This window comes from Macrosteles quadrilineatus, unplaced genomic scaffold (genome assembly GCF_028750875.1).
Source record: "Macrosteles quadrilineatus isolate MER2022 unplaced genomic scaffold, UCM_ALF_1.0 Scaffold_6__1_contigs__length_79288215, whole genome shotgun sequence".
In the NCBI taxonomy this organism is placed as follows: Eukaryota; Metazoa; Arthropoda; class Insecta; order Hemiptera; family Cicadellidae; genus Macrosteles; species Macrosteles quadrilineatus.
In genome coordinates, this window is record NW_026542599.1 from 27,565,525 (window position 1) to 27,591,365 (window position 25,841).

The 25,841-nt window shown below is 32.7% G+C and overlaps 2 protein-coding genes across 4 annotated transcripts in view; both read left to right on the forward strand.

Annotated features, from left to right (window-relative positions):
- LOC128996124 (dnaJ protein homolog 1-like) overlaps positions 1 to 25,841 on the forward strand; it is a 448,367-nt gene that overhangs the window by 164,229 nt on the left and 258,297 nt on the right. The window lies entirely within an intron of this gene.
- LOC128996125 (adipokinetic hormone/corazonin-related peptide receptor variant I-like) overlaps positions 1 to 25,841 on the forward strand; it is a 209,806-nt gene that overhangs the window by 157,271 nt on the left and 26,694 nt on the right. For all 3 annotated transcript variants that reach the window (XM_054421243.1, XM_054421242.1, XM_054421244.1), the window contains 3 exons: positions 6,951 to 7,238; positions 8,324 to 8,472; positions 9,600 to 9,705. In XM_054421243.1, the coding sequence (XP_054277218.1) occupies positions 6,987 to 7,238; positions 8,324 to 8,472; positions 9,600 to 9,705 (507 nt within the window). In that variant the 5' untranslated portion in view covers positions 6,951 to 6,986. The remainder of the gene's footprint in view (positions 1 to 6,950; positions 7,239 to 8,323; positions 8,473 to 9,599; positions 9,706 to 25,841) is intronic.

Sequence of the window (25,841 nt, forward strand, 5' to 3'; positions counted from 1 at the left end):
TAGCAAATATGTGAATGATAACTAAGATTTTAAAATAAATTAACACCACTAAAAAATTTTAAAAAACTGTTCAGGCAGTGGGTTTTTACTAATATTTACGGTTTCTATTTTATTACAGTACGTCCGAAAAGTTATATGCGTACGTTGTATTTATGAATACACGTGTTTTACACGTGGCAGAACATATAAGGAGTTTATGGTCTTAAAATGTATTTATCTTCCTGTAACTCTACTAGAAAAAAAAATATGGCATCAATGTCTAATATGAAATTTATCTACACATGTGGGTGTTCGAAAGTGTGTGAACACCATTTCAGAAAAATGGTATTTTATAATTTCGTATAGACTCATTTACTTTTACGTAGTTCTCTTTACAACAAATTGATTAACAGTAGTTTTATTATGTTATCCGACGATGTTAAGACATTTAAGCTGCCTAAAAAGCCTTATAGTTAGGGTAAAAAATACATTAACATTAAATAAAAAAAACTCTAAACAAGGGAAAACTGGAGCTTTATTTCTTCCAGCAACATTTGACGTAACAGCTAACGAGATCGACTATATTGTCAAGTGTTCAGTTTTCTATGATGTTTCCCAATAAGTCTGGAATCAAAAATCCTCAGTGATATGTGTATTTTGAAACGGCGGATTTCTAGAAAATACAATGTCATGACAGCATTAATGATCTAAAAATGTATTTCTCATCTCGTAGCTCTTCTATTAATCGTGGGTTTCATGTCTAAAATGAAATATATATCTACCGTGTGGGTTTGTTTACAAGTGTATGCAACTATACAATATTCAGAAAAAGTTTATTTGATTAGTAGTATTAAAAGTAGAGAAGTACCTCTTAAAACTACTTAAAGTCAACTCAGTGTTTAACAAGGCGTAATTCGTTGTGACAGATAATTCATTCATGAAACGAATAAACTGAGGTTTATTCAAAACGTCGTCTTAACTAAATTGACTATTTATGTTATCCTATACAACTTCGAGATGAGTTAACTTTTAATTTTACTTTTCTTTGTGTAGGTATTAAGTATTGAAATATTTTCACCGTTCCTCAAACAGTCTGGAATAAATTAAACGGAGGGAAAAGAAAACCGATGTAGTTTGCTTGTTGATAAATTATATACATATATATATACATAAAAGAATAATTTTCGTACTGTCCATATGTGGTTTTATGTCAAATGCTCGTTCATTTTCAAGACGAGCTCGTGTGCATCGCTCAATCACGTCCTGGTTGAATTTCGTTCACTCAACTTTTGTTTGGAAATTAACACATGTTATCGTATCCCACAGTTAATGAAAAAATTTTCCTCCAATGCTAATTTTAAGGCCATTTTTTTAATCAAATTACTCCATAATGGTAGGATGGATTATAAATTTCATTACACAAAAACCTTCCCCTGGCACTGAGGAACACAGCAAAAAGTTAATAATTTAATTTCGTGCACTTGTTCTCGAGTTTAAATTTAGACAATTAATAGTGCTGCACCCTAGCTGTTGGTACATTTTGTATTTTTTTATGTTATTGATCATCACAGAATCAAATTGTTTAGTTGAAATAGCTGTTAAGATTCTTTAATTCCATTTAAATATAAGTACTCATAAGGTTAACATGGGAAACTCCAGAGCCACTGGGGCGGAGCCCTTTTGACGGGTCTGCACCAAACTTCACATAAACCATCCTTGAATAATGCTTAATAATGCCTCAAAGTTTCATTACAATCTGTCGAGTGGTTTCGGAGTCCATAACGTTCAAATATATATACATACAAACTTCCCAAACCCACTGTTTTCTTCCCTAAAATGGCAACTCTTAACTCGTAAAATTTAATCTTATTTTAATAGAGTCATCTGCCAATTAAGGAAATATTGTCGTTAAATCCAAACAGATATGGAAATTTGCTCAGTCTGCAGGTTTCCTGTGACAGGGTATTTATTTTCAAAAGGTCCTCCCAATGATCGAGCTTTAACCAATGTTGACTGAAATAATTTATACAGACGATAATTTATCTCACCAATAGAACTATCTTGAGTACATTTTTAAACATGAATAAAAATACAACTACCAATTTCTTACCAATAAAAATACTGTAAAGTAATGAGTATAATCCTTCCATAAGCTGCAGCTTTGCAGTAATCAGATAATACCAGACTCAACTTAAGTCTTTTCAACTTATTGCAGGACTTATCCCCTGTCACCCTGGCAATCTAAACCCTCCTACGACTTTTCAAGGGGTTCCCTTAGTTTTAATTTTTTTGTTTAAATTAAGTATTTTTTCATGTTTTTTTTGTGTTTGTGCCAGTTGCATTTTGTACAAAAGAATCACAGATTTTTTAAAGGGAAAAACTTTCTTGTACCTTAGTAGGTAATATGCCCGGAATCTAGCTCGTAACTCTCAAATAGAAGTCCGAGAGGCTAACCACTATAATGGTAACGCACTTAACAATGCAGTAATGCTCTCTTTACAAGTCTTTTAGTCTCAGAAAATATAGTCTGACTGTGTAAAATGTCTTGTAACTAATTTAATAATTATTTCAAGTAAAAAGTATGATGGTCGGTTTTTGGAACGACGATTAAACAAGACCAAAGAGTCCATCCAATTGTAAGAGAACTCTTACTCGGTCTTTGAATTGAATAAGTCAGGCGTTTTGTCCTGGTTCGTTTGAAATGAAGTTAAGTCCTTACTTTAAGTTAAATGAATGAGTAACAATTTCTCTAAATTAAACTACCTATGCCAACTGAAAAGGTTTATGTTATTTCATCTTGAGTATGTTTAAGCTTACAAATATCATTTTAATACATTTAAGAACAGATTTTCAAAGCTTTTAATTGTTTGAGATTATACCTGACAATTTAATTGAAACCGTACCAGTATGTACAAAAGATTACATGAATTAACATTCAGTCGTTTTAAGTTTTTTTTAGCGTCTTTGACTGTTAGCGTTATTCATTTTCGAAGTGTTGTAGTTTGTGAGGATCCTATTAGTTGTCTAGTGAAATATTGGTATTTTCATTCGAACCACCTACTTGGTACTTCGACGTAATTGTCTTACCTTGGTTTGGTTAAAAAAATGAGCAATGAAGTTTTTTATACAATTTGATAACTATTTTCATAGTGATTTACTTGTAAAAAGAATCAAACCATTCATTTATTTGATTTACTAATTTAATAAATGCTATTGGTTTTAAAAGATTTTTGTTTGGTTTGCAGACCACTAACATTAAAAAAATACAACTCTCTCACACCGAACACCATTTTTAATTCAGTTTAATACCTCAAGTCAAAAATCAAGTGTAAGATATAAGATATATACCTTACTTATTTCTATAAAAATTCTGAATTGTATCTCATATAATTATAAACCTACATTATATTAAACTGTACGCTGAACTTACGTTTGGTATTCAGGCCGAACTATTATCTAAAATATTTGAAGATTTTTTGCACTCCTTAGTCCTAAATAGTGCTTAGCAAGGTACAAGTGATTATTATAGCTATTTATGTATTGAGAGCGCAAAGTACGTAATTTCTGCTCGAGAACTGGAGTCGGTTGCATGAAGCTTTAACTGAGGTCATACATTTTGGAGCGGCAATGTTTGTGCTCGTAATACACCCAAACTTGTTATACCAACATAAGTAGCCTAATGTTCACATATGAAATTTATAGTTGTATATAAAATGTAATTAAGCACATCGTATTATTAAGCATATTATTATGCTATTTGCATATTGGGAGTGAGTGTTTTATAAAAACGCCATCAGTGAAATCAGGTGATTTAGCAAGCTGGAATTAATATATGGGAAATTAACTACTTTGCGTACTGTTTAAAGGTGTGGAAAAGTGATTTTTATGCAGTGGTAGGAAAATATATTTTCTTTGTTCGTGTAAATGGAGTAGTGTGTTAAGTAAATGTATTACACGTTGCATATTATATTGGGATATCTTTGTGAACGCTAATGGCAATAGATAGAAGATCTTAAGCATCGAATAAGCTGGATTATTACATTAAATAGGTAACTAAAAGCTTTACGCTTAAGAGCGTATTGGAATTAAGCGATCTCCTTTAACATGTGAAGGGATTAGTCTCAATAAACAAACAATACTGGAAAGGTAATATTTATTACAGGAATTTAGGTTTGTTTGGCTAAAATAGTTTGAACACTTCTGCAATTTCATTATTTATGTAATTTATGTATGAATACTGATTACCAAAAAGATTAAAAGAATAAAATACCTTATGAGTGATGGCTAATCTAAAATTCCATAAAAATAACGCAACAGTTATAACTAAAAAATACGCGAGGATTGAAAAGACACTTTTTTTTCTCGTGTGCTGAACTATACTTTTTCGTTGTATTGCAACATTTGTAAACAGTTGCAAATAAAAATAAAAGACAAAAAAGATTTTAAAGAACCAAGTTTAGGCCTGAACTAAAAATATTTTCATTTTTAAAGATATCCTCTCAAAATGACTTCCAGCTTGTTTTCAATTTCGGATTTGTAATTTTTGATCTCATGGATTTGCAAGATACGTACTTACTCGCAGTTTCTGTTTTAATTAATTTATATTTTGTACACATTGAATAGGTGTTATGGAAGAAATATCAACATGTTTAAAATTTAATACAGCTGATTAAAAGAGTTTAAATGATTTTTTATAAGCAATCAAAGATTTTAAAAAATTGCTATTTCCACGTAATAATGGAAACGTTTGCTTGGATCGACTCCGATAACTTAAACATTCAATTTATGAGCAATATTTCTTTGCTTTACGCTGACAAACAAAGTGTTATTGAAATATTTCCTTAAAATATTCAAGAAATTCGTCAATGAAAACATTCTTTAGGTATTCGTTAAAGGGAAAGAGAAATAGAAGCTCATAAAAATTTAATTTTGAATTACCTTTCATTAAAAGAGCCAAGGGTCTCAGATGAGGAAAACGAGAACATTAAAGTTAATAACCAGTTGGATGAGAAGCGTTATCTTAAAAACAACCAGTGTCCTCAGAGTAAACAGCTTAATAATTGCTTCGTTAAAATATGATTTTGATCTTTTTATAAATAGTGATTCATCTTGTATTTCTAATGAATCACTACTTTATCACCTACTATAAATCATCAATAATCTATCTAAATAGTTTAAGAAACACAACGTATTGAAAATAATGATGGGATGAATCAGATGAATATACAATCTAAGATTTACTTACTTTAATTGGTAAAACGCAGAATATTGTTGTGTGTGATTATGTTCAAAAATATAACTAACAAAAAAATAGCTTAGGTACAACTAAAACACCTGTTATATAATGTTTTAAAAACCCAAGGGTTGAAAGCTCATCTCACTAGACACTATACGATGATTTTACTTTTATTCATGCATAAGCGTATACCTTAATTATTGGACATATTTAGTACAATATCGGTGCTTATAATTAATTGTATTGAATCATATACTTTATTATCTGCCAAAAAAGACATTATACTGATTTACCAAAGCTAAACCTAATTTAAATGCGTTATGAATTAAACATGACCATAAAAGTACAAAAATATAAACCAGTTTTCTTTGTATTTGAGTGAAAAATGTTAGAGTTCAATAATGAGTACCTGGGATGAGTAATTTTTAATACAATACTGCAAAACCTCAGCCTTTAAGGTCCCAATTACTTAAGAAAACAAAACATTAATTCAGTTTAAGTAAAAATAACAACTTCAAAGTTTTTTTTTGTAGGTACTGAATTAGAAAATTTCACTAACTAATACTTTGTTGTTTCTGGATGCATAAGTTGATTGAAAGAAAGTGTCCTTTTCTTTGGTAGACTCAGCAGTTTGTTTGCTAAATAGACTCAAAAACCTAATTGATCCTTGCTGTTGCTTCACCAAAACACACTCAGTTTATTGATCCTAGCTCCACCAAGTTTATTAGAGAGTTTAGTATTGTTCATGTATCGAACAGTTGCCTGGACGGTTTGTTTGTGTTATTCACCAAAGATTATCGATATTTTTTTGTTTAGTAATGAGACCAACAATTTACAGAGTGGGATCAGTTTGCTTAACAGATAATTAGTGTGGCTGAGCCAAGAAAGATGACCAAACAGATTAATATACGACTGCATTCAACAGTGTATCTAACAATCTTTCATTTGTGTCACTGTCAATATGTATTTAAAGGTTATTCAAATAATGGATTAATTAATTAACTATACAGATACATGTTTAAGGCACGCAAATTTGCCTAAAAATGTATTGTTACACACATCGAAATTGTAATTTCTTGGAAATGAGGTCTATTACACCCAGTGTAATTGGGTTTGTATTACAGATTGATTGATAACAGTGCTAGGTCCAATAGTCTAACAGCCAACTGCAGGCTATAGATAATGATTGATGTTTATGAGATTGGTGTTCAGTTACTACACAATCGAAAATAAACAAAATAATGCTTCTAACCATGCCTATATATTTAATTCCATAAGCGAATCGGTCCCCGTAAAATATCTCGAGCTAGGAAAAAAATATCATGGCTGTTGAGGATTCATTTGAAAGCTTATGGTCCAAGGACGGTGGGAAAAATATCAGAAGTTTCAAAAATTACCCCTGCTCTGCCCCACAGGGTGTCAATGGCCCAGTCATTTTCTAATTTAAGTATTGCTGCAGATAAGCTGTTTTATAATACCATCTGATGTAAACATTGCATATTTGTTTGTTTATCGATTTCAGTGTTCTGTTTTTAGGTTAGAATGGTAATGCAGTGTTACAATGTAAAGTGTTAGGGAAAGACCGCGACTACGAAGTAGATTATTTAGGAATAGTGCACATCATGGTTAAGGTCACATTACAACGGACATGAAGGACACAATTGCTGCTTAATCCCCTAGTGGTAATTTAATTAGCCAGATTTTGAACCAAGCAATAACCAGCTGATTGTTTCAGGTGGAATCGCCACGATATGAGACGGTAGAGGTGGAGATGGGGGCCACCACCGACAACGTCCCCACCTTCGGCTTCTTCCCCGACTGGCGCAACATCTCCGGCTATGAGATCCCCATCGACATGCGGTTTAACGCCGGCCATGTCGTGTCCATCGTCTTCTACTCCATCCTGTTCGTGTTCTCGGCCATCGGAAACATCACGGTCCTGTCCATCATACTGCGTCGCAGGCGGAACTCCAGCTCTAGGATCAACACGATGCTGATGCATCTGGCCATAGCTGACCTGTTGGTGAGTCTCTGATGTTGGGTTTCCGTCAATTTGATTTTTTAAAACTCTGTCATGCAAATAAGGATTCTGTCTATCTTAAAATCTATATTAAAATTTAAAATTGTGGAACATAAACCCTTGGGAACTTAAGCTAGCAAAATCTTAACTTTCAACCATAGATTTAAATACAGTATATTTTTCAGTTATTATAGACCAGGTTCTGAAACAATATTATCTTCTTCATAAGTTATATGAAAATATACTTGTTTACCAAACGAAGAACTACCATCTTGAGATGTAAAATAACTTAGACGAATGGAAAACGTTGTGTATAGCTTGTTTATAACTGCAGCTTTGCTGGATTTCGATTTCAGTATATAAGTATGATTGTATAACAATTAATCTCTGTCTGAAATAGCTTGCAGACACTGACAGCAGTATTCTTCAAGAGTCTATCATAATTAATTTAATCATAATCAGATTCATAATCCATTTTTTTTATTTCCGATCTCAGCCCTCCTTTCCTTGTCTCAGGCAATATTTTTAGAGACACTCCTGGGGATAGTGGTATGGATAGTGATCACCTTTTGCAGCATCACAGCATTCTTCAGGATATCCAGATCTCATTTATCCTGCTATTCCCTCAGATAGTACCTGAATATTTACCCCAAGTCCCTCTGTCTCAGGTAACATTCCTCATGATGCCTCTAGAGCTTGTCTGGGCCGCGACTGTGGCTTGGTGGGCCGGAGACGTATCGTGCAGAATTACAGCTTTCTTCAGGATATCATAGTGTCTAAATATTTACCCCAAGTCTCTCTGTCTCAGGTAACATTCCTCATGATGCCTCTAGAGTTTGTCTGGGCCGCGACTGTGGCTTGGTGGGCCGGAGACGTAGCGTGCAGAATTACAGCTTTCTTCAGGATATCATAGTGTCTAAATATTTACCCCAAGTCTCTCTGTCTCAGGTAACATTCCTCATGATGCCTCTAGAGATTGTCTGGGCCGCGACTGTGGCTTGGTGGGCCGGAGACGTAGCGTGCAGAATTACAGCTTTCTTCAGGATATCATAGTGTCTGAATATTTACCAAAAATCTCTCTGTCTCAGGTAACATTCCTCATGATGCCTCTAGAGATTGTCTGGGCCGCGACTGTAGCTTGGTGGGCCGGAGACGTGGCGTGCAGAATTACAGCTTTCTTCAGGATATTCGGACTTTATCTCTCCAGCTTCGTCCTCATATGTATCAGTATAGACAGGTGCGTGTGGGCATGTCATTTAAATCTCATTATCTCTTATTTGACCTTCATTGTATACACTTACAGATCAGAATAATATTTAAAATAAGCTACGTTTAATTGTTTGATACAAAATGGAAATAGAAAAAAAATGGAAAGTGCAAAAATTTACATTTTCGTAGCTCAGAAGCTAAATAAATAAGTTTACATATTATGTAGGCTTTACATACACTATGTCATAAATGGAAATTGTAAACTAGTCTATCTCATACCAAAATATCTATTTTTTATTGGTTATCATCTGTGTCTAGCAACTAAACATTGCATACAATTTACTTGAAAGCTCGTAAGATATTCTGGAGAATAAACACAGAATAGAGTGTTAATCTGAAGTGTGTTTACTAACTCCAAATATTTGGTGTCTTCGTGCTTCTTCATTTAGTCCCTGGCTTCTATTTGCTTTGAAATACCCTCTAGCAATCCCAGAAGCTGTTTTTGTCAGTGAGTTTAAATTTAATTCCGAGACAGTTGAAGTATATATTGAAAAAGTAATTGCACATTTGTGTAATAATAAAAAGATCCATACAAGGGTTTTCCACGTAGCTTTAGTGAGCTCAATTTCGATATATTGCATACGGTTGAGATCACTGACCATCAAAAGGCTGTAATTTTACAAGCTGTATCCATGAATATCAAACAATGGTCAATTTAAATACCAAGCAGCTTTCAATTACAAGAACTTAAACTTAAATTTTCCACTGCACACTCAAGTTTTGTGTGTTATTCTAAGCTAATTAACAAATAATTGAAGCAAATACGTAGAATAAATTTCGGTTTATGTCAAGAGCATCAAGGCACGCAATTTAAATCACGATGCAAAACTGAATCATGCTTGACTTAAATTTTCAAACAACATTGTTTTCTAAACTGTTTACTTCAGTTGCAAAAACGACTGTAAAGAAATATTAACGCAGGTGGAAACCTGGACATGTAACATTGACTTTTAACATCAGCTAACAATAAAAATAAATACTTCTACTCGAAAGCTTGGAATTTAATGTGTATAGGTAATAATCTTGTTTTAACTTTGAAGCTTACATGTTAAATTATTAAACTGTTTTACTGTTTCATTTGCACTTTTTGTCCAGGTATTTCGCAGTGCTAAAGCCAATGAACCTCTCTGACGTGGATCGCAGAGGGAAGGTGATGCTGACGTGCGCTTGGGTCGGGTCCACCATATGTAGCACACCGCAGGTAAATCTGAAATAAAATAATTACAAGAACATACGCTTACTCCGTATATAACTATTACCAAACTAAAAGTATACATCTAATCTCTTTTGGGAAATTTTTACTCCTTTAAGGGGGGCAGTGCGCGAAAATGCCCAAAAAATGCAGTTTTAATAAATCTTGACAAAATATTGTGTACTTTGTGCCGTTTAAGAAAATGTATAACACTTTATACATTTGATATTTTTTGTATGAGAATGGATCTTTAATTCTCCATTAAGATACAGAATTTAAACTACCCATTTTCCCGGGTTTTTCTGATTTACTAAGCTTGTAATAGTCAAAATAGTCTAATCTTAAATCAAACTGCATATTTGCATTCAGGAAAAAAACTGAACATTTTGAGTACCCATAGTCTAATATTGTAAATAAAAATAATTTTCCCGGATTTTTGAAAGAGGGCCTTCAGGATTCTACTGAGCCTGCCCTTCAAGGGATCAAATGTAAATATCCGAAAGTTATTTTTTATAAGTGTAGGTATCATAGTTAAGTGTGGGCTTAACTTATCAAGCCCAAATTTGACACAATACTTCCTGTTACCATGACGAATAGTTTCATGCATTTTTAGAATGTTACCATTAATTTTACTTAAATAATAAATTGTTTATTATAAAAAAACACAGTTAAAAATTAATCATTTTTATTTAATTTTTATATTTTTAAAAAACTATACCTAATTTCTTGTTTATATAGCATGAAATCATAGAAAACAATCTAAGGAATGAATATAAAGAAAATTCAAAGTCAATATCTTTAACGGGTTTAAAAATAAATGTACCTATCTTATCACATGTTTTCCCATAAGAATAACATGGGCGTGGTATTCGCGCACTGCTCCCCTTAAAATTTATTTAGTATTTTGGAACAATAATAGCAAGTAAATCTTAATATGTCTAATTAAACTGAGAGTATAAGCATATCCATTTATTGTACCCGATGAACCTACAACTTAAAAAGCTGGTTGCGAACCTTTAAGTGAGAGCTATGTCACATAGTAGTCCCAAGACGTAAACCAAAATACCTGCCGAACATTATTATGGCGCAAAACATAATCACCTTATAACATAGACTTTGATGGAAACATATAATGTATGATAAAATACATTACAATGTACACAGTGTATATCACAATGGATAAGAGATACGGTAACCCAAGGTATTCGGTTTGAAGGTCGAGTGATAGAGTGTTAACCATAAATACAATATTTACATCCGTAGAAAATATAAAATACTTCATCATAACTATGTCAGTGGTAGATCTAGATACAGGGTAATTAATTTCATCGTTAAACCTAAACTAAAAGTGTAAAAATCATGTACATTTAATTTGTATATATTGTTTCTACTATCGTTTTAATTGTCTACCAAAAATTAAATAAACCAGACATTCTATTGAATTAACACATATTTTGGCTGGTATTTAAACATAAAATGAGGTTACTAACCTGTCGTCAATCAGTCCTCTATTGTCTTTGATGACTATAGTTTCGGGGTTATAACCCCATTTTCAAATCTTCTCTTCAGTCGTCAAATGTCAAACATATTCTCTTGCGTAAGCCGTCGTCAAAATTACTTCACATATACACAAAAACACACACGAAAACATTTATAAATACAAATCATGTACATGCGCGTGAGGCCGGCCAAGGACAAAACCAGACTGCAGGGTTTGATAAGACTGTAGGTTAGCCGATGCCTACTTGATGGTGTTGACCTTGGGGGAGGGGAACCAGCTGTTTATCTCCTCTATTGTTCTGTAGTTTGGTCACTCTGTCAAATAAAATGTTTGATCCAAAATTTAATTTCTCGTTCAAAACATCATTTGGGGAATTTTTGATTGCCTTGTAAATTTCAAAGGTTTCCAGAACGTTCATTTTATTACCTTTATTACATTTGTGTAATATCTCTAAATTATCTATGCAACTGTTGACATTGTGATTTTCGTTCATTAGGTGTTCTGCAAACTTAGATTTTTGTGTTTGCAATTTAGGCTTGGGAAGGTGTTCTACATACCTTTTCCTAAATGAACGACCTGATTGACCTATATATACCTTGGGACAATCGTTGCATGATAATCTGTACACGCCAGATGTTTCAAGACTGTTACTATTATCAGGAGGGGATGTGTTCAATTGTTGTTCTAATTTATTGGTAGTCTTACATGCCAGAATGATGTTTTGTTTTTTTAATTCATTTTTCAAAGTGAAATGTAGATTATTGCCAAACTCAATGGATACGAATTTAGAATTAGGTTCATCTGGAGACTTTTTGTTCTTCTGTTTATTAATGATCTTATCTATAATGCTGCTTGAGTAACCATTATTTACTGCTATGTATTTTAGAATTGTGTATTCAATGTTGTAATCTTCTTGGGTCATTGGTACCTTTAAGAGTCTATTCACAAAACTATTATATGCGGCCATTTTATGAGATTGCGGATGATTTGAAGTGGCGTGAATAGTATGGTCGGTGGTTGTAGGTTTCCTGTAGATTCTGTATGTAAGTTTATTGTTGTTTTTTATTAATGATAGATCAAGGAAGTTGATGGAATGATTCTGTTCAGTCTCCAAGGTGAATTGCAAATTATTGTATATACTGTTCAAATAATTATTGAACAAGTTTAACCGTCTCACATTTCCATTGAATAAAACAATAGTGTCGTCAACATACCTTTTATAGAATTTAATTTTACTAGCAAATTTGTTATTTTCGGAGAAAATATATTCATTTTCAAAATTGTTCAGGTAAATTTCTGAAAGAATACTAGACAGTGGAGAGCCCATAGCTAACCCTTCTTCCTGTAGATAGAATTTTCCGTTGAAGGAAAAGTAGTTTTGTTCCAAAACTATTTCAAGTAAACTAATTAACTCATCTATAGCATCAGCTTCAAGTTCAGAGTAAGTTAGCAGGTTGTTTTTTGTAATTTCAAGAGTTCTCTGAACTGGGATATTTGTGTACAGGTTTACTATGTCTAGTGAGGCTAGGGTGTGTCTATTTTCTATCTTCATATTTTTCATATTTCTTTTTGGAAGATAACCTACAGTCTTATCAAACCCTGCAGTCTGGTTTTGTCCTTGGCCGGCCTCACGCGCATGTACATGATTTGTATTTATAAATGTTTTCGTGTGTGTTTTTGTGTATATGTAAAGTAATTTTGACGACGGCTTACGCAAGAGAATATGTTTGACATTTGACGACTGAAGAGAAGATTTGAAAATGGGGTTATAACCCCGAAACTATAGTCATCAAAGACAATAGAGGACTGATTGACGACAGGTTAGTAACCTCATTTTATGTCAATAGATCAATCCTGGAGGCAAATTATGTATAAAAAATGGTATTTAAAGCTTAGCAAAAAATGAATAATGAAAGTAAGATAGTTTATGTCATTTCCCATTTAACTTGTATGTGGATTGCGCGTCAAAAACAGTAGATATTAACTACAAGAATTATTAAGATGATAATTTATAAAGGATAAACTTTGTATAATTGTTTTGAAAAAATAACAGTTCCGGGGCTACAACAATGAATTTTAATAGCAATCTTTGTCTAAGATAAAATATTGATGAATCTTCAATAAGTAAGTGATTTTTACCGGAATGTAATAAAATCATAAAATAAAACACTCAACCAAATTAGAGTAGAAACAATTTTTGAAAGATATTTTAAAACTGGAGTTTCTTATTAAATAAATGAAATAACGTCGATTCTTGTTAGTGGATCTATTTTTAACACGAAACGTATCCAATAATCTCGATGACGAAGTATGCGAACAATTAAGTTTGGTAAAGTGAGTTTCTTACAACGACCGATCAAATTTGAGCCATTAAAAGTTAACAAAAGTGGAGTTCACTTTATCTAATGAATCAATCATAGTAAGTTGAAAGTTTGCCAGTGTTTCAGAATCATTTACTTCCACCGCTTGATAACATAGAACATTAGGGTTGAGATGAGGTGACATCAGTCAGTCTCTTTTCTCATCTTACTTCACCTTCTATGTGTTGTAAACGTAACGTTATTGAGAACTCTAAACCAGCAGGTTTTGATCAATGTAATGGGATTTCATATAATCCTTCCGTTCAATCGTACATGATTCGGGGTTTTCCTGGCGTTAGTTGCAACAAATTTCAAATTCAATCGTTATAAACCTCATGGGACAAAAATATAACTTTTCCTACAGTAACCTAATAATGTACATGTTCTCTCACTGATTTGAGAAAGCAAAGTGGCCAATTCGCTCATCAGTGAGACAATGTTAACATTGTCTCACTCTAATTACTTTGTCTCACTCCAGATTTGCAACGTGAAGGCACGAAATAGTGAGCGCGTAACATGCAGGCAACGTCGTATGCGCGCGAAATACGTTGGCAGCACTGGCTGTAAATCAGCTGGTCAGCTGTTGTACTGTTGTATTTGTCACTTCACATTACATGTCATATTAAAAGTTCACTTCTGTGTAAAAATAGGTTATGTTTCTTCACCAATTTATTTGTTTTATGGTAACTGTAGGAAAAGTATAATGTGCAACTCAGAGTTCAAAGTACAATTGCCTCACTTGAGAAACCATTCCTCACTCGCCTACGGCTCGTGAGTAAGGATTTCTCTCGAGTGAGTCAATTGCTCACTTTTCTCACTAGTTGCACAAATAACAACTAATGCTACCCTTCTAATCAGAGACCCCAATGCCTCACCCCCTTTTGAACGCACATGTCGTTCGTAATGTAAACGAACATCTAATAAACGTCGAAAAACAAATCAATTGTCACCTTATTTATTTTACTTATCTTAGTTTAGCTATAATCAAACGGTGTTTTTGATAAACCTAATCCCACAGTCTTATCCCCCAAACAAAAATAAACAGTCTTAAAGAGTTAATATCTAACTCTTGAAGAAAAGAAAGACATTGGGCAGCAGAGCTAAGATAAACTCAATAGAAAAGCTCCATCTTCAATTGTGACATTAAGTTAACTTCGTAATGTTTGACGTAAAATATTTAAAGTTTAGCAGGATTATTTTTAATGTTCAAAGCGGTTTAGATAATAATTTATTTTTGTAAAAAAATACAACCGACTTCAAACGCTCTAAAAAGAATGAAATAATTTCAATAAAGTAAACTTTTGTACGCGGCTCTATGATGATTTTTTATACAAAATTTAAAGAGGGTGTCCATATTTCAGGTGACTATAACTAAAGGTGTTAATCTGCATGTATTTTTCATAGTTATGCGTTAAGTGTTATTTTATTACCGTAATCAGAGATCGGCATTATAGTGGTATTAACGAGTATCTTTAAAAAGATTATAACGCATTTAAATGTTTCTAACTTGGAAAAGTAACGTTTTAATACTAAAATAGCTTCTTTTCCCTATCATAATATCAAACTAAATTATTTTCCTATTCATATAGAACATTTGTGATTTGCAGTTTGAGCCGCGCCGACTTGAAATACGTGAGCTTGCCTAATACAAAAGTTTACTTTATTGAAATTATTTCATTCTTTTTAGAGCGTTTGAAGTCGGTTGTATTTTTTTACAAAAATAAATTATTTCATGATTTTTAGTGACTGTATAATTTTTTATGTACTTGAGGTTTTTTGATAAGCAAAAATATTTGAAACAATCAATAGTTCCACAGAAAAATCATTATTTTAAAACTGCTTGAGTCACCTGTTCAGGTTACATAATCAATGGGTATGAAAATACACATTTTTAGATATTCCTTAAGAAAGAAAGAGTTGTCCATTACATTAGGCCTAATGAAAAACTAATTGTCTTTTTTAGACACATTGAAATGTCAGACATCATCGTTTCCTGCAATCGGTGTACGTCTACATTATAAAAAGAAATACAGTAACGTCTCAAGCCTTTTGGAACAATATGAAAGTTATTTCTCAGCTACCAGCACAAAAAAATCTCTCAAAAGTGGAAAATTGGTTGTTAACACGTATAGTACCTTTGGAAAATATTATATGAAAGATTGGTTCAGCTAAAAGTGGTGTAAGTCATGTAGGGGGTTTTGTTTGATCAAGATATAGCCTAGTCGAAATTGCAAATCATCTTCCTCTAGGACTTTCCAAAGCAGGCATAATAGTATTGATATGATATAGTAACTGGGTAGAGAATATCAATAAACATTCCACATTTGCAAATGCATGTTTAGTAATTAAAATATTTAACACTTTTAAGACAGTTGACGATTATGCACTGTCACTTCTTAGGTCGTGTAAGGAATAATTGCGTTTAATTTATATTTAGATCTGTTTTACCAATGCTTTGGTTTTCACAATACACCTTTATTTGTCAATATCATACAGCTATTCACTGAAACATACATGTTTTTGTAAGTCAGAATATTCAATACTAAAAACAGAATTACTGTATACACAAATCAGGTCAAACGTTAAAATACATTTTTTATAGTAACCAAAACAAAATGCATTTTTCTCAATGTAATTCATTTAGGCTCCATGGCAAGAAATAGTTTATTGATCAATATGAAGCAACTGTTTCATGAAGAATTGTCTGTAGCTTCATTTAAATGGTTTCAACTAACAGCTGTAGGAATGTTATTATTATTTATTGCATTCTCTGGACAAATGTAAACAATCTGCACAAATGTAAACAAAATAAATGTTGAATATTTAAGGTTTTCAGAATTTTTCACCGAAACAAATATTATACTTAAACGTAATGTATAAGGTACCAAATAGAAACTCTCCTGGTTATTTTGGTGGTGGAACCACACTGATCGGTAAAAGAATCGCAGAGAAATTGGTGAACATACATAGAAAAAAAAACATCGCCACAAACAAATTGAGAACCTCCTCCTTTTGTTGGTAGTGGGGAAGTCGGTTAAAAATAGCTTTCTATTGTTGTTGAATATCAAGCATTTTATATTATTTTTTAGAATTTATTTAAATTAAATAATTGACAATTAATTATTTTTTTTATACATAAGTATTCAAAGTAGTGTAGTCATACTCTTGAGCGAACATATGCTTAAAGCAATCATTATACTTTGCTAAACACACTATTTATAACACAAAGCTGTTGTCGGATTACGTTAAAATCAAGTGTATTAAGTGTTTTTTAACCTAGCTTCCTATATTTATTACAGTATTTTTATTTCGGAAAACATGTTTGTTGAGCTAACAAATGTATCTTTTTGATTCCTAATATATTTGTTGACTTTTTATAATTGAAATAGGAAAATGAATGAATTAGTGCCCAAATGGAGAAAAATTTTCACATTGGACATTTTATACTATAGAATTATAGCCTATACTGTTTTAACCCCATAAACGACTAAAGTATATTAAAAGTAAGTAAAAGTATATTAAATCAGGAAAATTTAATAGTATACAATGAATTAATCTTTCCTACACTAACCTTACATTAAACAAAAATACTCAATCTTCTATATTGTCCGGCACAACTGGTGTCCGCTTTGGCCATTATCATCTCATATCCTTGTCATTACCACACTTTATGGCTTCCTGTTCCTACAGTTCTCCTTCCTTACAGTTGTAGTAGTAAAAGTTTTAAATTTTTGAAACAATAATAGTTTTATCATACATTAAAGGGTGATTTAGTTAATACTAATAAGATGAAACAAAAAAATATTCGACACAAAACTCTATTACCGTTTAAGTTTCTTATATAGTCATAACCTCTGTTATAACTAATGTTTTGTTAAAACAATATCCTTTGGATTCAATTTTAAAATATTAATGAAACAACAATCTTTGTATAGTCTTATTCTATCTCAGATTTCTTTGTATTTCACTTTGTCTATTATGATAAATTGATTCTTGGAATTGTACTGTTTTTAAAACAGCCAATTTGATTCTGCAGTTTTCTGAGTTAATCATATTTTATGAATATAGTCAAGGTTAAAAGATAAATGCATATTGCGCTGCTGTTTACATGCACCTAAAAAACTACTTAAACCTTAAACAATAAACAGGAAACACAATGTTTATGATGATACCTCTTTACTTATGTATATTTTCGCTTATGTACGATACATATCTTTGTTGTTGTTGTATTATCAATTACATAAGTACCAAGAAAAGGTTCTCCATAGTTAACAGAATACCCTTTTTTAAATCATACTTAATTTTTTGTATTGCCATTTTTACTATGTTTTTAATTTTTATTACATTAGTCGCCCTAAACATGCAAGAATACATATCTTATGTATATATTTTCTTATATATATATATATATATATATATATATAAGAAAAACAACTATGGCATAACTGTCAAAACTAATCGTTGTTTAATAAAACGAGATTCAAAAAGGGTACTTCGTTTTTGATATTTCATTTGTAGTGATTCATCAAATCACTACAATTTTTATAATATATGTGTGTATGTAAAATATAAGCTTAACGTTATAATATCAGATTTCTTCTTATTCTAAATTATAAAACAAGAGAAACAGACCCTCAGCAGTCGCCTACCCTTACTTTAACCGTTTGCTTAACAGTGGCAAATATAATCTTCCGAGTTTCTGCTGTAATAGAACCCTAGGGAAATTAGCTTTGATTAAGTATTACGTTCCTATAAATACAGTAAACCGAGAGATCTTTTTACAGTACATTTACACATTCGCAACCTAATAAAAGACATTTTAAGACTTTTAAGACATTTTGTGAATGTTAAAGCTTAAACTGGTAATTATAATGATTAGGCAATACAGTATTTGTATATTCTAAATTTTTTTACATAAATAAGATTAGTTTAGAATTTAGTGTTGTAATACATTACGATGCTTTGAATATATTTTCTAGAAACCTATTGGAACTTCATTAAGTTATAATGTAATAGATGAGTGATTTTAATAGACTTTAGTTGTTTTTTTTACAACTCCATCATGTTCAATAATACCACCACCGTATGTAGCTTGACAGTATCCACGAGAAACATTATAGATCACACAATGATCTTTAAAGCCACATAGAGAACGTTAAGGATGGTAATAATTGACAAATAGTGTAAACTTATGCATGAAAGCAAAATCCTAAGGCAATGTAAGAGTTCAATTTACTTGACATTGAACCTAATATAGCTTGGTTTACCAACTTCATCTAGTCGTAATAAGAGGCTGTAGCACCTTCCAAAGTAAATCTCAACGTTAATTCCACACTTCAGAGGATTTTTAATATCAGTATCAACCTCGGCAAACTTTCCATCTTAACGAATTCTTTATAGACTTTGGTCGAGAATTAATATCCAGGCAAATTAGATCAAAAATAGGGTGTGCTCCCCAAAAAATCGTCTAAAGCTGGAAAGTGTTTTAATACCTTTTGGGGGTCCCAAATAAGACTCCTGTGAGTTTGCGACGGATTCTGACGTCTGCTTAAGTTTTGGGAGTCGAAAAACTAAGAAAATTTTGCACTTTTTTCAGTTTTTCGCTTATAACTCCTAAATAACGAATCCTAAGGAAAATGTTGTTCAAAGGTGTATTTTAGTGCATTTAATTTCGCGTCGATTGGTGTTAAATACGTCAAAATCGACCGAGCCGATTAGCCACTGTGGCTTTTCAAAGTTGGGATATTTTCATCAACATGGCCAAAAGGTTGATTATTTGACCAGTTTTCGGCTTACAACTCCTAAACGACGCATGCTATACAAAAATGCACCTGTAGTTAGTTTGGAAAACACAAAATTCTGCGTATATGTTTTTTTTTTATTAATTAATAACGGTAATTGATTGTTACCTTCTTTGTATAGTCGCCATTTCATTGAAAAAAGTATTAAAGTTAAAGTTGGAAAATTTTACTAAAATTGGTTACAACGTAGATCCTGTCCTTAAATGGATTATGAATTATTAGATAGTGGTTTATTCCATGATGGTTATCCAGAGGTTTATCTAATAAGGTGTGAAGAATCTGGCAAACAACCAGCCTAATTACCAAAAACATAGGGGATATGGCAGTGAATCTATCAATGAATCTATCCACGTATCTATCAACTAGTGTGACGTCATGGATCCTGCAGCATGGCATATTTTTCTAGTGGGGCCTTGTCTGAACACGTCCTTAACTTATAGCATTGACTATTGGACTCAGAAGAAGACGTCCCATCCATATGGATCAGCTGTCGCCAATTTTTTACTAAAAACTAATGTAGTTGTCTGAGCCAGTCACAGATTGCTCTAGTGTCTAAAACTCTATTTTGTACCTTGTTTTTTGTTTCTGACATAGTTACTGGGTTATAACAGTTGCTATAGCTCATAATAAGTCATTCCATCAGTTTGACTTGGTAAAAACCAAAGTTTAATCGGCGGAAATCAGTAATTTATATCAGTGTAATCTGTATGTGGCTCACATCAACTAAGACAAATTTGATTAAAAACCTGACGACAACTTTAACATGGGGATGGAATGTCTTAAAACCACAATCACAAAATAAATTTACTATTCATTTTTATTTTCAGAGCAACACATGTTTAAATATCAAATTATAAAACAAAAATTTTAACAATAGTAAACAATGAAATTTATTTTCTTGGAACTGAATGGCAAACTGGCTAATGTTAAATATCCACGTACTATTGAACAAGGATATTTCACAATTAAAGCAAGACAAAAAGCATAATTCCGGATTATGGTGTAATATGACCATTGAACAAGTAAGTGCTCATGAGAGCAACATCTTACTGTGGAGAGCTTTTCCGAGATAGAGGAATCAATGATGGGGATCTAGCCCGATGGTTCGGTGGCAGGCCCATCGCAGTGAATGCTACCATGCTACCCATCAAACTAAGGGATATTTTGGAATCACCTCTTCAACATATCAAGTTGACAATATAAACTCCAGGGATACGGTGGGATCAATAAGAAATTCATCAAATGGTTCCAGTGTCACGACCCATTTACTGAAAATAGTTCACTCATGTCAATCAGCTCAGGAGTTATCCCATATGATAGCATCAACGCGAGATATAATGATAGCATCAACGCGAGATATGTATAAAGCGTAATGAAAAGACACAGCTTGCAAGAAAATCGTAAATAGGCAAGCCTATGATGACCATAAACTGTGCAGAATAAAAGGAAGTGGTGACCTTAATTGCGAGCTGTGATGGCAACAGCAAAGTTTAAAGGAAAATCTGCCCGCCTCAGTCAGCACATGACATATTCCACATTAAATCCAAGCCTCAATTTGAATCATACTTTGGATTAAAAATAGGTCGCACCCACTAGCGCAGTTTGATGACGAAAGCGTGATGTAGAAGAGACTAAAATCTAACTATTCATGTAGCCTAAAACTACTCATGCTGTTTACTCCAATCAATGTGGATCTCACTGTGTTCTGACGGGTTACAACATTTGGCGAAGTTGCAGAAGCAGGTATTGACCCTATACATGTTGGGAGCAGAAAATATCCAAATCAAGTGAGGGTTGGTCTCTTCTAGAGTACACTTTCAAAATCTAATTTTGACTTTAATTCTATCAAAAGGGGCTGCTCATCCACCAATCCTTTAGAGCTTATTTAAAAGTGTACTTAATTCAGAGAGATAGGTATAGAAAATAAACGCCAATGGATTAACTCCCATCACTACGGCTCAAAAAAAAAAATTTCTCAACTCCGTCTACCTATCTCGACTATCGTGTACATGTAAAAAAAAAGGTTTACATTATCTTGCTACTTTTGAAATGCAGGGATATAATGCACTACTGTCTGAAAGACTTGCAAGGGGCACGATTATCCCAATTCGATATCTGACGAAAAAGATGGTAGCGTATACCGAATGTCACCATTTGTGGCAAGACAAAAGAGCAAGGAATGAATCCTTATTCTTAAGATTCTAATGATGAGAAGTAGAGAAGTTATATGGTGAAATCTACGAAAACTCCCAATCGGTTTTTTTTATAAGCTAAACACATAAAGACTATGTAAATCTGTCCCATTATCATCTTTCGTTTATTAAGCTAAAAAATAAAATTTTTGCTACATTTAATAAAATCTTTCTCGTTGTAATATCTTTTTATATATTAGAATCGCTTAACATCATTTTGGAGTGTCCAGAGATGGGTTCGTATAAATGGGAGCTTAGGACGAATCCTAAAATTTTTGTAACCTCAGATACCAATATTAGATTTAAAATTACATAGGGGGTCTTGCTACCCTTCCCTTCAAACATTCTTGGATAAACCTCTGGATATGATAACCATGAAATAAACTATCTAGTAATTCATAATCATAATTCTAAGCCGAATTTTGTGTTTTCCAAACTAACTACAGGTGCATTTTTGTATAGCATGCGTCGTTTAGGAGTTGTAAGCCGAAAACTGGTCAAATAATCAACCTTTTGGCTATGTTGATTAAAATATCCCAACTTTGAAAAGCCACAGTGGCTAATCGGCTCGGTCGATTTTGACGTATTTAACACCAATCGACGCGAAATTAAATGCACTAAAATACACCTTTGAACAACATTTTCCTTAGGATTCGTTATTTAGGAGTTATAAGCGAAAAACTGAAAAAAGTGCAAAATTTTCTTAGTTTTTCGACTCCCAAAACTTAAGCAGACGTCAGAATCCGTCGCAAACTCACAGGAGTCTTATTTGGGACCCCCAAAAGGTATTATAACACTTTCCAGCTTTAGACGATTTTTTGGGGAGCATATGTCTAATTTGCCTGGGCTATTACAAGAATCGTGCCTTTTATGATGACGAACCAAAAATTGTTTCCACTATTAATTAATAGTCAAACCTACTATCCATAGCAAAAGGTCAAAACGTCTTGATTAAATTTTGCTTTTGGCGAATTTCCCTATAGGGAATTAGCTATTACCGTACGGTAGGTCTCATGGTAAGACCTAGGCCCGAGACCGATTTACTTTTTCATTTTGATGTCCCCAGAGGCTAAAAACACCATTCGTCCAAATTTTTATATATCTATATATATGTGTGTGTGTCCATCCGCACGATAACTCGAGTAATTTTTGTCCGATTTTGATAAAATTTGGTTTGAAGGGGTAAGGCGGGATAAACTTGAACTAGTTCGCGAACCAGCTTGATCGGACTGTGGGAATTACGGGTTTACGGAGGGTTTTATGGGGTAAAAAGAGGTTTTTCCCATTTTTGACCCAAAAAACATAAAATTTAGCAATTTCTTTCCAGACAATTAGTAGAGCTTAAAAAACAAATAATTTGGTATATTGAAGGTGCAGTTTGCTAAGTTATTACATTTTAGAAATATCGTGAAGGTTAAAAGATAAATGTATATTGAAGTGCTGTTTACTTGCACCTAGAAGATTATGATCTAATCAATTTTAATGAATTGTCAGAGAATCCTATAAGCTGGAGTTCGGTTGGAAGAATGCTATGGTTTACCGTGTCGAAAGCTGTCTGAAGTAAAATAATATCAAAATGGTGCATTGGTTACGATCCATAGCAAATCGTATATGTTGTTCAAAGGTTTATTGCGGACATTTTCCATCACGATAGACATTAACTCACCATCACCAACAATGAATTTCAAACAATGAAATCGTATATCATCAGTGATATGAAGCATTGCTGTTTCGGTGCTGAAATATTTATGGAAAACTGACTGCAATATATTAAGAATATTGTTTTGTGACAGAAAGTCAGACACTTGGGAGTGAACAACTCTTTCTAGGGCTTTAGATAGATCAGGAAGAATGTTTATTGATCTGTAGTATTGCGGAAGCGATGGGGATGAGATCTTATTCAAGGGACGGACAAGAGCAGACTTCCTTTTTTCTGGGAAATGCCTAATCTCAGTGAGGTGTTGAATATGAAAGTTTTGTTGGGAGAAGAACAAACAAGATAAGTTTAATTAAGGAAATTGGGATTCTGTCAGAACCAATGGCATCAGACGTTATCCGTCATAAAGCCTTCAAACATAAATCTGCAATACTGGCTAAAAGTTTAATTGGGGAATAGTATTAGGCAATTAACGTAATTTTAACTTAGTTAAATGGTTCTGAACTATTTTACTCATGTGATTATACCGATAAGAAATCATTGTTAAAATCATTTAAAGGCATTGATAATGGGACAGAGTCAACTTGCTTTCCGAATCCAAGACGTTTTAGATTTTGCCAGCGAACCGCAAATGATTGCTTTCCTTCAGAAAACAACCTATGAAAATATTGGAGTCGAGAATTGCGTAAACGTTGTTTTACTTAATTTCCAAGCTGGTGATATCGGGCCTAATAGTTATCATTGTTGTATCATTATAGTTATCATTCCTTCGCAATGAGTGATTTTTTACCTTACCACAGCCGTGATGTTTACCTTATGTTTTTTAACGACCGTAGATAAACAGGTAAAACCTTATTAATCCGGACCCAGCAAAAACTGACTTATCTGAATAGCCATCGTCGACGATCGACAAAAATCATACAGCTAAATTTGGAATACGATATTTGAAAATATGGAAATTTATGGCACAGTGTCTACATTAATTATTTACTGGTTATGTTGATAAATATATAAATACATTGCTTAGACTTGTTCTGTCAGATGTATTTTACTAAGCAACTAGAGAGCCCATGCTGCTTCGCAGCGTTAAAATAATTAAATAAAATATCATATCCGAGAAATAATAATAAAATAATTTTATATTTTTGATTAAATAATACAGTTCCTTGAACTTAACTGATTCAAACGATCATTAGCTCAAATTAAAGCCCATAATTTACTGATTAATTTGAGCCCAGAACCTATAATACACATAAACAATACTGGAGCTATTGATTTTCAATCATAGAAAACCCGGTCGAGTAATACAGTAGATAAATATACTCGTATGCCGATGCTTGATGTGAAATCTGTTCGTGCATACCTTCAACTTGATACCTCAATCATAAAAATCCGTCGTGTAGGAGAGCCAAAGAAACTCAGAAAAGAAAAACCAAAGGTTTTTAAATATGAATAAGATAATGGGGTTTTACAACTGTCAAATAGTCCAACAATTAATATTGCTCATCAGCTGAAGGCGAAAGGTCTTAAAAATATAGTCCAGGGGCCAGGAACACGAATTTTGGTATTTTATTACTTACTGTATTGGCATTGAGTGTCCAAATGAACCCAAAATAATAGTGCCAATATTAAGATTATTTCATTTATTAAGGACATGGGCAAATCCGAAAGGCCTCGATTTATGCACATTAAAATAAGTTTACTATAATTTTAATTAGGCTAATTTAGCTGATATTAAGTTTATACCAATTGTATAGTACATTTGGGCTTCCTTCCATTGCTAATATGATTTATTTTATGTTACAAGAACTTTGTAACATTCATTTAAATTAAAACCGATACATACACGTTCAATTATTTATTTCCTCAATTAGTTGATTGGTGGAATGTTAAGTGTGTCTCTAAAATCAACTGAAAATCCATTTAACTTTGTAGAAGTGAAGAAAACTGTACAGCATTATCAACTGTTCTATTAAGATAACTTTTTACATTAACTCAAGTTTGTCTCTAATATAAAATACCGATGATAAATATAATATCTGTTTAAAAAACTTTCATGTCCCATAATAGGGACTATTAAGGACAATTTTTGAAATCATAAGAAATATACGGTTGGAATCTGCTATACCAAAAAATAATAAATATTTAACAATAGTCTGGCAAATAAAATAAGATAGAACCGAGTAAAAGGGTAGTAAAACTAGGCTCCACGTGCAGAAAATTCCTTTGTCAAACTATTGTGACTACAGAAACATCTCGAGGGTCAAATCCTACTCCAATACCCACGCGCGCAAACGGCGGGTTTAATCTGATAAGTGACTCAATCTTTAGTGGCCTTTGAAAGGTTTGCCAACAATATTTTTCACGTACTATTAAATAGGATAGAAACACGTTAACCTGCAGTAGTGTTATAGTTTTCGCATTTTAATATTTTACGTATGACAGTAGTTATATTTTCCCGTCATTATTAGAAAGCTTGTGTCTGGTCTCTTTGTAGCCAAGAAAGTTGTTGAAAAAGGTCCGGTAAAAACAGCAGGTCTGATATGTTTACCAAGTAATTTTATGGTAAATGTTTCAGTAGGCTCTCAATGAAGCTATCAGCATTTTCACAAGAAATATTAAAAAAAGGCTTTA